This window comes from Electrona antarctica, assembly GCF_951216825.1.
Source record: "Electrona antarctica genome assembly, chromosome: 12".
In the NCBI taxonomy this organism is placed as follows: Eukaryota; Metazoa; Chordata; class Actinopteri; order Myctophiformes; family Myctophidae; genus Electrona; species Electrona antarctica.
The window spans coordinates 38,674,869-38,689,459 of NC_136793.1; the positions used below are offsets into that span (position 1 = coordinate 38,674,869).

General features: G+C 45.7%; 1 protein-coding gene across 1 annotated transcript in view; it reads right to left on the reverse strand.

Annotated features, from left to right (window-relative positions):
* The window catches only part of fbrsl1 (fibrosin-like 1), a 301,776-nt gene that overhangs the window by 101,030 nt on the left and 186,155 nt on the right, over positions 1 to 14,591 (reverse strand). Inside the window, exon 4 of the mRNA XM_079516969.1 lies at positions 12,008 to 12,043. Within this exon, the coding sequence (XP_079373095.1) occupies positions 12,008 to 12,043 (36 nt within the window). The remainder of the gene's footprint in view (positions 1 to 12,007; positions 12,044 to 14,591) is intronic.

Below are 14,591 nucleotides of genomic sequence, written 5' to 3' on the forward strand. Positions count from 1 at the left end.
CACAGTCGCTGTGTGCCCATAGACACAGTTGCTGTGTGCCCATAGACACGGCCGGACATCAGCTGCAGATATAATGACCCTGCGGCTGCTCCTCCCTAACCTGACATCTCACCTGCTGCTATGCGCCAGACAAACAGAAAGGGAGATGGAGAGAGAGATGAGAACAGAGGAAAATAGGGGAGGAGGAATACAGATAGGAGAAGGGAAGGAAGAGAGCAGTTGTGGTGGCGGCGGCTGTGATGGGGGTTGAGTATCACCTGTCTTCTGTCATTGAGAGCGAAAATAAACAGGGAGGGGTGGAGAGAGAGGGGGGTGTGTGTGTGTGTGTGTGTGTGTGTGTGTGTGTGTGTGTGTGTGTGTGTGTGTGTGTGTGTGTGTGTGTTGGGGGGGGGGGGGGGGGGGGTGACAGAAAATCAACTGAGCGTGCACATCGCTCCCAAGAGTGAGGCTCAGGGACTCTGAACGAGGGGAAATTGTGTTTTTTTTCTCTTTCTTCCTTGAGTGATTAGAAATGGCAGAACATGACCTACTTAGTAACATAACTTTTCTGTAATTTTTTTTGGAGAAAGGCACGCTTTCTCGCGCACTTGCGTGAGCGTGTACGTACATGCGTGCGTGTACGTGCGTGCGTGTGCTTGTGGGAGGGGCATCAATCATCCACAGTGGGCTCATACTGTATGTGCATTAAGGCTGCCAGAAATAATTGCTAGGGGGCTGATGTACAAGTATGTAACATAAAGTACTAGTACCCCTCATCTTTTGAACTCTAAACCTCAAACATGGCCTCCCAGTCAAACAGCTACAGCATGCCTCCGAAGCCAAAGCCTGAGGAGGTATACGCGTTTGATCATAAAGGGGGGAAAAAAACATAGTCAAGGTTAAAACAAGAGAAAATGAAATATGAATTAATCATGAGCTAACACCCACTAAAAGGCTACAAGTGGAGGTTTTAGTACCTTTAAAATTAGCCTGGAAAGTGTTGTGGGAGGTGTGAACATAGCAGAGGAAAGAGAGAGAGAGAGAGAGAGCGAGAGAGCGAGAGATGGAGCTCAGAGAGAGATGGGAGGGAGGGCGGGGGGTTTAGAGAGAGGAACTGCTTTCACAGAATTTGCAACTGCATAAAGCCGGGATAATATTTGGTTCACATCGTGTCATGCATTGAAAATTGCAGATCTACAAGATGTTCTGTGAGTTTGTATATCTGTTATTTTTGGTGTGCTACACTAGCGCGCGAGCAAGTAAATCAGGTGTTAAATGTCGTTTCTTGCCCTGACAGAATCTCATGGTGGAGAGAAATCCACCGCGGGGACTCAATGTAAGAGCGTTTGAGCTCTTCTGTAGGACTGGGCCTCGGGCTCCCCTTAATTTGAGTCTTTGTTTGGCGTCAAGGTAGTGGGTTGCTCTCGCCGGGTTTGGTAAGGCCTGCAGCCTTTTGTTTCATCCATAAGAGAGTGGGGAGATCTGCTCATTGCCTGCAGTCATCAGTTTGTGTTTGATTTTTTATTTGTTCCAAAAAAAGAAAATGGTTTTAGTTTTTTTTTATTTGGCCACGGGTTGAATATTACTGGGGAATTGCTGCACATCACAGGTGCATGCACCACTGTTTGTTTCCCCTCCTACCACAATTGTTAGCGCTCTGGGATGTGTTGGTGGTGGAAAGGGGGGGAGGGGCTGGGCCGGTGCACCGATGAGTAGATTTCCATATCAGTCAGAAAGCGAGAATTTGTGTCAAACAGGAGAAGCAAATGCACTGATGAACGGAGACATTTAGGAAAAGACAAACAGCCTCGCAAAAGCTAAGAGAGTTGAGTGGCCTTGAAATATAGACCAGAATCCTCTAAATGTTTTATTTTTTGTCTTTCATTTCCTCATGCCGGAGTTAAAATGGCTTCATTGCTGATTCCTCAAGGGACAAGCGCTGCCTGTTCCTTTAAATGACACAGACTAATATTGCACTTGTGGCTGTGAATTAATAAGCGGTGGCATGATAAATCCCTCTGATTTATTATGTTCCCCCCTGTGTATAATCAGCATGAAGCACAGAGCCAGAGGGAGAGGTGGAGTGAAGAGAGAGAGACAGCGGCGTGCAGACGGGCAGATGGACAGATGGGAGACAGAGGGACAGAGAAGGGGCGGGCTCAGCGAGAGAGACGTGGATAGAGAAAGACATGAAAGCAAAACAAGAAAGGAGAAAAGATTGGGAATGAAGAGTACAGTACATTAGACAGAGTGGAAGAAATAGAATGAAACAAGCTGTTCCCATTTCAAACTGATTTCCCCGACACACAGTTTAATGCGGAGACATCAACCGCAGATCATCTCCTTTCACAACCATTCAGCCCGGAGGTCAATGAGCAGCACATCTTTACCTGCATCAACAGAAGAGGACCCCTCCACACAACACGCACATGGAGGTCAATGAGCAGCACATCTTTACCTGCATCAACAGAAGAGGACCCCTCCACACAACACATCAACAGAAGAGGACCCCTCCACACAACACATCAACAGAAGAGGACCCCTCCACACAACACGCACATGCAGAAAAGCCATGTCTTTGAAGCATAATTCCCCCACAAGGGCCATTCATTGAAACACAACACCTCCGTGTACATTTCCTGCCTCCACTAATCCACGGGAGGGCTCTCTCTTTCTCCCTCTCTCCGTTTCTCTCTCTCTCCCTGACTATGCTATGGCTGCCAACACATCGCCCCCCCACCACCACCACCATTCCCTTCCCAGAGAGCTGTTTGTAATTGGAGCCTTAATTTATGATCAGGTCCCGGGCGCGGGATAATGATACCGCGCATTGTAATTTGCTGATGCAAATTGTACGTTATAATGGAGAGAGGGGGGGCCCATTAAAAAAAAAAAAAAACACACAGCAACATCTCGGAGCCTCGCCAAATACCCTGAGCGTTCATTACGGCCCTCATTAAAACCTTCCGCACTCAGCCGTTAGGGGCCCTGGCTGATAGAAGGGAGCGTATAATTGCAGCTTGATTGCAGTATATGTATAACATATGATAAAGAAGGATGATCTTTTTATTTGTCTTACAGTAGAGCAACCCCTGTAAACAAATCCAGGGAGTATACTTTGATTGTAGCGTTATAGGGCTATTTGTTAAAGCGGAGGGTGAAATGTGAGTTAGGGGACATGGAGAGCAACGGCTAACTAAGAGTGATGATAATAAAGGCTGGTGTGTGTGTGTGTGTGTGTGTGTGTGTGTGTGTGTGTGTGTGGAGCTAATGTTTTCGCCTGAGAGAGCCTGTCTGCGTTTCTCATTTGGACTAATTCCAACAAGTGTAGATGGCACAGAGCTTCATCTTCAAATATATTAACTTGATTTAATGCGAGAAAATATCCCTATTGTTCTTTTTCATTAGCGTGGCGAGCAAAGTCATCACCATATTTCTGCTTTAAGCACAGTGGAGCGAGACTGGGGGGACTGAGGGTGGGGGCTGAAATGAGCCATTGAAGTCACCTTTGGTGGAAAATACCTCAGGCCTAATGCTGCACTGAGCTCTATGGGGAGCTAAAGCTATGAGCTCTCCTCTCAGCTTTCAATCGTAGATCTCAATTTGGTCGCAAATGAAGGAATGAAGGGGGTGTACTTGCAACCTGGTGATGCTTAACGTCCCCTTCAGAGTCTTAGGCGAGGTCCTTAAGAGCAAAGCTGGGTGGTAAAAAGCAATTAAGAGTTCATTTGGAACAACTGAACTATGATGGGGCCTGTTTTTTCTCTTTTTTTTTTTACCCGAGGAGTGCCTGCCCAGTCAGTCGACAACTAATTCACCGTGTCGCCTTTTTATTCAAATGACCTCGCCGCAGAGTCCCCCTTTTGTGTTTTGTGCCACATTCTAATGCATCTCCATTAGAGCAAAAAAAGGGGGGGGGGAAAGAAAGAAAGTGGGCTGTACTTGCACTGTTGAAAATGGAGTTGCCCTCCTCTCTGCTTGCTCAAATGGAGTTGCCCTCCTCTCTGCTTGCTCAAAGTGAGAACAGTCTTCTACCGGCAGGGCCAGTGTGTGCTCAGTCACTGGAACAAGGATTTTCATCTGGTTCAGCCATTCAGCCGGCTAGGGGCCCCTGCTAGAATGCCTGCGGTCTTTATCTCTAGACCCCCATTGATTGATGTGTTGCGGGCCCCGCTGTGGTTAACAGCAATTTTTATCTGTTGCCAGCGGCAACAGCATTGGGTCACCAGCGTGTGGAGAAACAGCAGAGGCGCGGGTCCAGGGATTTGAAGGGGCCCTCAAATGGATATAAACAAAACCTTTCTTCTTTCTTTCTTTCTTTCTTTCTTTCTTTCTTTCTTTCTTTCTTTCTGCAGATGGCACCTGTTGTGGAACGAGCAGCTGACTGACAAACACACAGATAACTCCCTCCCAACCAGAACCACTGGGCTGACAATATTAGAGCTGCTAACACTATAGGCCTGCTGAGCTGCTGCTTTTCTTCACTAATTTAAACCAAGTGGAGAGCTGGTGGGATGCAGACACCTGCAGAACAAACACCACTGGAAATACACTACATGCATACAGTACAGTACAGTACAGTGTGTGTGACAGACAGAGAGAGAGAGAGAGAGAGAGAGAGAGAGAGAGAGAGAGAGAGAGAGAGAGAGAGAGAGAGGGAGGGAGAGGGAGAGGGAGAGGGAGAGAGAGAGAGAGAGAGAGGGAGAGAGAGAGAGAGAGAGAGGGAGAGAGAGAGAGAGGGAGGTAGAGAGAGAGAGAGAGAATTTTCTCATAGCTAAAATAGGAATGCACTAAAGGCGACATATATTTTCCACTCGATTTACATTCAATCACTGTATTTAGCCTAACCATTTAATCCGGCGAATCTGTGACATTCTGTTAAATAAAGCATGAAGCTTTTTAATAGCTTCCATTATAATTAAGTGACATAATCCTTGTATTCGATAAAGATCTTGTAAAGAGCCTCGTCAGTCAGATGAGGGGAATGTATTTGGAACAAAGTGCAGGTCACAAATGGCAAATTAATTAGTACTGCAACTGCTCTGTTTGTAGTGTTGGGGGACGCATTTTGACTTACATTAATTACAGTATGTACATCGTGCTAGATCATATTATATATATAAAATATATCTATAAGGTTCTGGTATCTATCTATCTATCTAAAGAACAAACTTATGCTGAATCATTTCATCCGATGCGAAAGTAAGATGAAGGGTGTTGGTGTTTTTCCGGCTTGGATAAAATATGTCTTTCTTTATGTCTGTGGCCCTGAGGGTACAGATAGGGACAGCTTGATAGTCACGGTGAGATATTCTGACCCCCCAATCTCCTCGCCACCGCCCCCCCTCGCTCTTTATCTACTCAGACTCAAGACAAGAAGCAAGGGATAGGGAGAGAGAGAGACAGACAGACAGAGGCAGAAGGAGAGAGGCGGATTGTGGGTTGCTTATCGAGGTAAGGCCCCAGAGAGGATGATAAATCACGAGAGCCCAGGACAGGACCCCATCTCTCCAGTCCCCAATCTCCGCCGGAACAACCAGGCAGACAGGTAGGTAGCAGCCGGGGAAAACAGGGTCTGTAGATATTGTCTCTCTCTCTCTCTCTCTCTCTCTCAGTGCCCCCACAAACGTGAACGACATGACCGTAATAAAGCCTCCACTGAGCAGACACACCTGATAAACAATTCCACAGCCGGACAGAGGAAGAAGATGGTGTGTGTGGCTGCTACTTCCGTATCTGCCCTGGACCTGATTAAATACCTATGACTGTGCATGTGCATGTGCATGTGCATGTGCATGTGCATGTGCATGTGCATGTGCATGTGCATGTGCATGTGCATGTGCATGTGCATGTGCATGTGCATGTGCATGTGCATGTGCGCGTGTGCGTGTTTGTGTGTGAGATACCGTGGGGTTCGACACTGACCAAGATAACACCACAGACAGGGAAAAGCAAACCATGTGGGGAAGGTGTGTAGATTGTGTTTGCTAGAGGAGGTAGAGCGAGCAGAGCACATGGTCTCACAACCTGGACTTCATAACAGGAGGAATTGCTCAACATTCAGTGAGCAACTTCGGAATTTAACAAGTTGAAAAAAGGGACATACACAATAAAACCCTTCACTCAGCGAGTGCACAAATGTAACCAAATGGACCTGTAAGCGTCCATTTGGTTTTTACACTTTCTGATTTACAACTAGAAATAGAAAATATATATATTTTGTATTTAGAATAGCCAATTATTTTTACCCACTTTTTCTCCCCAATTTAGTTTAGCCAATTCATTCCTCCACACACATATGTCTGTGTTGCCACTGCTGACTCACCTCATCTGCCAGTGAGGAGACTCCACCGGGAGGACTTAGGGCCTTCGTCCTACTCCCTCCCAGTGAGGAGACTCCACCGGAAGGACATATAGGGCCATCGTCCTATTCCCTCCCAGTGAGGAGACCCCACCGGAAGGACTTAGGGCCTTCGTCCTACTCCCTCCCAGTGAGGAGACCCCACCGGGAGGACTTAGGGCCTTCGTCCTACTCCCTCCCAGTGAGGAGACTCCACCGGGAGGACATATAGGGCCATCGTCCTATTCCCTCCCAGTGAGGAGACCCCACCGGAAGGACTTAGGGCCTTCGTCCTACTCCCTCCCAGTGAGGAGACCCCACCGGGAGGACTTAGGGCCTTCGTCCTACTCCTCCCTCCCAAAAACAGAAATAGCCAATATCTTAAATCCAACACATACAGGTGTTAACAGGTACAGGTTTGTGCATAACAAACTCCATATACAGAGCACACACACACACACACACTGCTATTGCATCTTACTGTGATAAAGTTCTATTTACTGTCTTTTGCAGAGAAAGAAAGCATTGATAATACAACTCAATTTTTGGAATTACTGAAGAACAGTATGTTAAAGGAGAATTCCATGCTAGAAGTCTTTCTTACCTTTCTTACCTTTCTTTGTAGTCGTTACGTCCCCACCAAAGAGGACCAGGTGTTTTTTTGTGCAAAAACTCCTTATTGGCTATTTCCCCTACCATAAGCCCTCAATGAATTGCATTGAATGGGAATTGAATGGGGCTATGGGGTGTTGTGCTAATTTGCTTATTTCCATCAAAATAAGTAGTAAAGTGTGCCGCTTGGGATATTATTTACATTATGAAGAGAGGATATATACAAATTCATTCAATTCTATGCAATTAATTTAGGGCTTATGGTAGGGGAAATAGCCAATAAGGAGCTTTTGCACAAAATAACACCTGGACCTCTTTGGTGGGGACGTAACAACTACAAAGAAAGGCTTTTAGTATGGAATTCTCCTTTAAGAAGTGCACAGATATTTCAATTACAATGCCATGTCATGTACATTGTGTACATGAGACTATAAGGATATAGTTCACATGTAAACCAACCTACAATGTGCCAATGTCTCTTTCCAGACTAAAATAACCCCTGTGTATAACGCACAGCATACCTTGCACACCCAATAAAAATGTACTGCATCAAATAACACTGTCGCACCATGTGTTCTATATGCACTAGCCCATGCATTTTATCGCTGCTTAATGGTATTTTCCATGGCCAAAACGTTCATTTTACAAGCACAGAAACATCAGTTGCATTCACTGGTTTTAAAGGGTTGTTAGGATAGTTTATATATATATATATCTCGATCATGAGACAAACGGTAGGAAAACCGAGAGGGAGACGGAGTACACAGGAGGCATGCACAGGAAGAAGGAAGGATGTGAGGGATCTGATCCTAGACAAAAAATGTTTTCTTTATAATCTACAAGTGTTGCTGGAGTGTTGACTTCTACTGTATCTAATCGTAGACCAGCAGAGCTACAGTACGTACATAAAAAATCCATATGCTTAAAACATTGTTTACTGCTTACTTTCAGCGCCATTGCCGACAATTAAAGTCAATTGAAGCCTAATTTTGATACTGACGCTTAACGCCATTGCCGACGGCCTTCGGCAATTGCGCTTTTATGGCGCGTTCGATTGCTCGAGCCATAATGCTACTCACGTTAGCCGTTAGCTAGCTGTGTTGTTAGCACAGCACTGGATCGCCCATCTTAGATCGTCGTCGCCATAATAATCCATTCTATCCATTTCTTTCAATCGCCTGTATCTCCTATTCCTTGTCCCAGATGGCATTTTGGTCAAAACAGCGTTTCTTTGACGGCACAGATATGACGATCTGGAGCTCTGCAGAGCTCCGGTCTGGCTTCAGATGGTAAACAAGGCCTGTCCGCTCCGTGTAGTTTCCTAGGTTATGACTACTGCCCGGAAATGGCGGCTTTTCAAAATAAGAGCTCAAATTAAAAAAATGCTGGCGTGAATTAGATCCTAATTTTTAAATAAATGCTAGCAGGCTAAGTGTTAACTCATTACCTGCCAATGATGAGATTTCTCGTCATAAAGCTCTGAGGTCCACACTGGCAATGATGAGATCATATTTAGTTTTCCGTGGTTTTACGAACCAGAAAATCACGTGATCACTAAAAAACAGCTCCCATCCACTTTTTTCCACAGCTTCTGTATCGTTCCTCTTTCTGGAGCATAACAAACTAACGCATCTGCATTTTGAGAGTCAAAAACAAACTGTCAGGAGAGATTGGCCTTTTTTTTTTACCTCTTGTCTGGTGACAGATAAACAAGCTTCACTCCATACTTGTCCTCACCCCCACCAGACTATTAGATTTTTTCTCTATTCCAGAGAAGCGGTGCAGGAGATGGCAATCAGAGCCAGGGGCCTACCATCAGATAGCCGGCAGCAACACAACCCCTGGAGGCCCCCACCATCTCACTAAGAGCCTGAAGCACCTGCAGATAAGACGGGGCCCCAACACCACTGGCCCTGCTGAAGAGGCTAGTAAGGCCCCAGGAGCAGAGCAGAGCAGAGCAGAGAGAGAGAGAGAGAGAGAGAGAGAGAGAGAGAGAGAGAGAGCCCTGTGGGTTGGACTCTGCTGATATCACCATCAGACAGCCAGACGTGAGGAACTTGACAATGTGAAGTCTTCCTGTCCTCGCTACAAGCTACTTCCCTTTGGCTTCTCTTTCATTTCCCCCTCTCTCCTGCCTTCCCCTGTGCTCTTGCTCTCTCTCCCTAACACCCCCCCCCCCCCCCATCTCTCCTTCCAGATGAAGAGAAGTCCTTGCTCCCTACCGACTCAAACTGACAGCCAGAGCCAAAGGGCACCACAAAGCTTTTTTCAGGAGGTCTTGTTTGTTTTCATCCATCTTTGAGTACGCGGCCTCCAGGGAATAGAACTGTGACATGTTCCATTAAAACAAAAACAAGACTAGTGTTTGGCTGGACCGTGTATGAAATGCTGGAGGGCTTTTAATTTGAAACGACGGATGCAGGAAGTGGTAACATTCGGCCACTCAGTCTGGGCGGCGGGCCGGCGGCCAATCGAATTGTTGAATGTGACAAGGGTTGCAACCACCTAGCATATTTCCTCTATGGAAACTCCCGAACGCACTATGCCCACCACCACCTACCACCATCTGCTGAAACCAAGCCGAGTCTCCATGGTGGTAGGCAGGTGCTTTACCCCTGCACCTCCCACATGCCCCGTCAACACACTTTTACTAGTCATTGCACGTATAGTGTAAAATTAATAAAGATTGAGCAACTACATGGCCCTGCATATTTCACATCAAAAATGTAATCAGAAACTGTTTTTGTTGAACAGTATACAGTAGGTGAAATAGAATTGTTTGTTAAGAGCCGTTTGCAGCCAAGCCACCATTTATTATTTTATCCAGCCAGGAGAGATGCCTAGTCCGCTGTGTGAGGCCAACTGAGGATAAACTAAATTCCATAGCCTGGAGGGATGATTGCTCCAAGATTGGCTAGTTCATTGTTAAGGCCAACCGGTGCCACCAATGCTGTATTCATCACTCAATCAGTTAGACAGCTGGCCTCGCGGCTCGCGGAGAGGGAGTAGAGGAAGAAGAATACGAAAAAGAAGAAGAAGCGGACGTCTATGACAGGTTCTGTAGTACAGTATGTCCATGTGTGTGTCTGTTCTGAGCTAATCTCACAAACCGCTGGATAGACACATGTTTTATACTTTTTAGTTATGGCCCCCACGCCCTCTCCGAGTTAGATCAACAGTGTGTCAAACCATTATAGTCATCACGACGATTGGTTTTCATGATTGCGTCCAAGCTGCGATGAAGAGCGCCATATGTCACTCTACAACTAAAAGTAGAGCCACTTGATGGAGAACGTTCCCTCTTATGAGCTCCTTAAAAACACGAGGATGTCAAGGACGACCGCGGCTCTCATTTGCTGCTCTCTATCGCCCAGAGACCATGGCATATCATCAGCAGCAGCAACAGACGCATGATGTATGGTTCCACAAGACACACACACGGTGTGGAAGGCACCAGATGCTGTCAGGAGGTAAAAATAGTTTCCTTCTGACACTTTGTGAGATGTTGTGTGTGTGTGTGTGTGTGTGTGTGTGTGTGTGTGTGTGTGTGTGTGTGTGTGTGTGTGTGTGTGTGTGCACGAAATGACTGGGCTGACAACTGGGCTCGCTGAATATTCCTCCCGGACACATTTATTGTATATCTTGAGGGAGAAATCTATATGTTGTACTTCCACTAATGAAAGCGTGCGCACGCACGCACACACGCACACGCACACGCACACGCACACACACACACACACACACACACACACACACACACACACACACACACACACACAACCTCCAACTAAATGTATTATCCTCGTTGTCTTAATGTACAACCTCCAGAAACATAATATGCCACATTATAACGGCTATGGATTTTCATGGAAGATGTGAATGGTTGGTGCTCCATGTACGTACGGCATGGTGGCAGACGGCTAAATGACACGCGTGAGTGACATGTAAATGATGTGTATAACTTGCCCTACGACTGTGTCGTTGCACCTGGCTCTGAGGTCCAGGGGTCAACGTACTACAGCAGTGGTTGTCAACCGTTTCTGGATCAGGGCCCACTTGAAAATGTTGAAAGCATTCACGGCGGCCAACCCATCTGACCACTTCACTCATTAACATGGCAGCCGCAATACCCTCTGGGCCCACCAGTGGTCCCCTGCCCACAGGTTGAGAATCACTCTGCTAACTACAGTACACAACATTACTTCTCTGTGGCAACGATGCTGTATGCTGTCACAATGTTAGGACTTTTAACAATTAAACTGTGATTGATTCATGAATAGTGTTGTGGTACTGTAAGTTACCACAACTTATATATGAATGGAAATGATCATTGTCACCACTGGTAACAATGATCATTTCCATTCGTATAAGTTGTACTGCTCCTTACATGTGACACCCAGCATTATCATCTGACACAGTGGTTCCCAAGCTTTTTAGCTCAAGACCCCAAAAAGACTATTTTGCCCAGGAACCAAACTAGTGAAAATAGCAGACCTACAAGATAGGCTATTTTCTTAAACATGTTTTCTTAAACATTTGCTTTCTAATGTATGAGATTTCTTTGAATTTTCAATGATTTCTTCATGAATTTACTGGGGGAAAAAAACATTGAATTTAGTTTTTCAATTCATGAAAAGTTTTAAAATGTTTTGAAATAATAATGACTGAAAACAAAATGCCGGAAACGAACAAAAAAGGGACCCTAAAAAAAGTGTCCGCGACCCACAAATGTGTCCTGACCCAGTGTTTGGGAACCAGAGATCTATCTAACGAGTAGGTAAAATGGCCCTATACGTTTGGTAGTCATGGAAGAAGATGCAAGTCTCTGACAGCAAGGCAGCAGATCGATGCCAATAAAATAAGAAGAGGGCTCTTTCTCCGTCAAGGTACCACAGTAGGACACCTTCCCGCAATTTAATCTAGTCAGTCAGCCCAGAAGTAATGTCCCTTAATATCACGACTTCTCCATTACTCTATTTAACATAATTAAAATGTCGAGCACTGGGGCCATAAAGTGGGTCGTTGGGAAGATTGTAATTCTGCCGTAAAGCCATGAAGCATGAAAATGTCACTTACCGAGTAGCCGCGGCCTGACAGCGAGTGAGTCGAGCTCTGTGGGGAGGAGGAGAGAGACAGAGAGAGTGAGAGAGAGAGAGAGGGGAGGGGGGGGGGGAGAGGGAGAAAGAGCGAGAGAGACAAGAGAGGGATGACCTTTAAGAGGGGCATTTCACTCGCTGACACAGACATGATAAAGCGCTAGCACTTTAATATCAATATTCACTTTAACCTTTTACCCACCTCCTACAAACGTCATTCTCATCCATTCTGCGCCCTCATCCAGAGCTTGCGTATGTGAGAGTAATTCTGTCCCAAAAAAAAACATGGGCACGACTTGTGTCATGACTCACTCGAATGCAGGTCTATCTTTCTGTAGTTATGCCTTTTATAAAACAGGAAGGAGATATATCTCTGATGACGACAGACACATTAACACAATCAGCACCGGGATTTCTTTCAAAATAGAAGCTCGGGGTGCCGGGAAGATATGGCCGCTTTTACTCTGTAAGCCCCCCCTCCGTTCCGGACTAAAACCAGGAAACATGTTTTTGCTTGCTTACCTCGCTAAGATTACGATATAAGTCACTGATGATCGCTCGCTTCATATTTTGAATGAGAGGCATGTTGAAGTCAGAAATGAAGAGCTTAGTATATTCATCTACCAACCACGGAGAGCTCCTAGATTACGCACGCCGAGCCTTTCTTTGTGAACGGTAAACAGGGAAGTGAACGACAACGCGCATGCGCGAAAGAGCAAGGAGTATGGTGCAGAAGCAGAGGCCAACAAAAAAATATCAGAATATTTTTCTCTTGTTTGATATCAATGTAAATGCGCCTAGCCTAATCGGTTGGATTAGTTATGACGTTCCCACACGTCGTACGGACTAAATGGGTTAAAGGGATATTTCACTTTCAAAAAAAGTTTTGGTCATTTTATCGTCTACTCAGACTTATGTGAACACCCGGACAGTTTTCAAGTAGCTTGATTCAGTATTTAGATATGTGATATTCATTTAGCTGCCCCAAACCCATTGTAACATGAGGGGGCTGTGGTTTTTTATTTACTTATAAAACGGTGGGAAAATGCCACAAAGAAATCAGAAAACCACAGCAGTCTGCACTAGTAGGAACCTTTACTGTACCACGTGCTGTTTACATTACAAGTATTCTATTAATCAATTAATTACCATGCTATAGTCAGGAACCAATACAGTCCTCAGAGACAATATTACATAAATAAAGCTGATCTGATGTCCACAACCCTGTCATCTTACGAACAAAACTCTGGAGCACAGCTCCAATGATGTACTTTAATGCAGGACTGTAATGCTGCCCGATGCTCAGGCCAGAGAAATAAAACACTTTTTTCTCCTTTTTATTCTGCCAAACTGGTCGTGCAGCTCAGGCCCCCCGTCAGAATACCAATCTACAAATCTCTCTCTCTCTCTCTCACTCCACCACTTCCACTTTCCATTCGTTTTTTATTCGGCCGTTTCGATTGGCAATTTCTTCCTGCGGGCCTCTTGGGGGGGGGGGGGGAGGGTTCTGCCAGACCAATTTTGACTGTAGGTTCCTACCTTCACTCCAGACCCTCACTTCTCTCTTCCTCCCTCTCATTCTGATTTTAGCTAGGGGTGCAACAGTGATCCATTATGAAACATTGATAATTTAATCAAATAAATGATTATTAATCGTCATCGATATGTCATGTCATTGTCATTATATGTCATGTCATTATATGCAAATGTATTATATTAGAATTAAACAGCAACTAGTGAAAATACTATTTCTACAAGCTCACAATGCGCGTGCGTGTTGTGAGCTTGTAGATGCTATTCTCACAATATGTCACAACACCGTTGTGCACAAAAGATACAACAGGGCTTAACTCTCTAATTCGTTCATTGATAATATATATTTTTTTCAAAAGCTCTTCTCGATTATTCGATTAGTTGGAAAAGTAATCAATAGAATAATCACTAAGAAAATAACCGATAGTTGGCAGCCCTACTTTCAGCCGATCCTCCTCCTGATCCTCAGTAAGTAAGCCTTGCAGAGCCATGAGGCCCATAGGGCAGGTGCCTATCTCCTGTTTCTGTAGCGTGAGGCAGCTTGATGTACAAGTACACCCCCTGGACATGACGCTAGTATGTCGCAGTGACTTACCCCCAATCCAACCCTTGATGCTGAGTGCCAAGCAGGGAGGCACTGGGTCCCATTTCCCAGAGTCTTTGGTATGACCCGGCCGGGGATCGAACCCCGACCTCCCAGTCTCAGGGTGGACACTCTAAGCACAAGGCCACTGAGCTGGTCTGATCCTCAGGCCTTATCAATACCTCTGATCCTGGCCATATAGCTCTGGCCATATAGCTCTAGCCATATAGCTCCTTGTATTGGACTGCGATCAGGAAGCGTAAAAATGTGGCCTGCCGTGCAGGAATCACAAGGACTTCACCTGCTGTATTCAATCCCCTTGCTCCTCTTTGCCACAGAGGAGAGGGAGGGAGGTGCAGGCCAGGGGAGAGGACAAGGGGAGAGGGAGGGAGGTGCAGGCCAGGGGAGAGGACAGAGGAGAAGGAGGGAGGTGCAGGCCAGGGGAGAG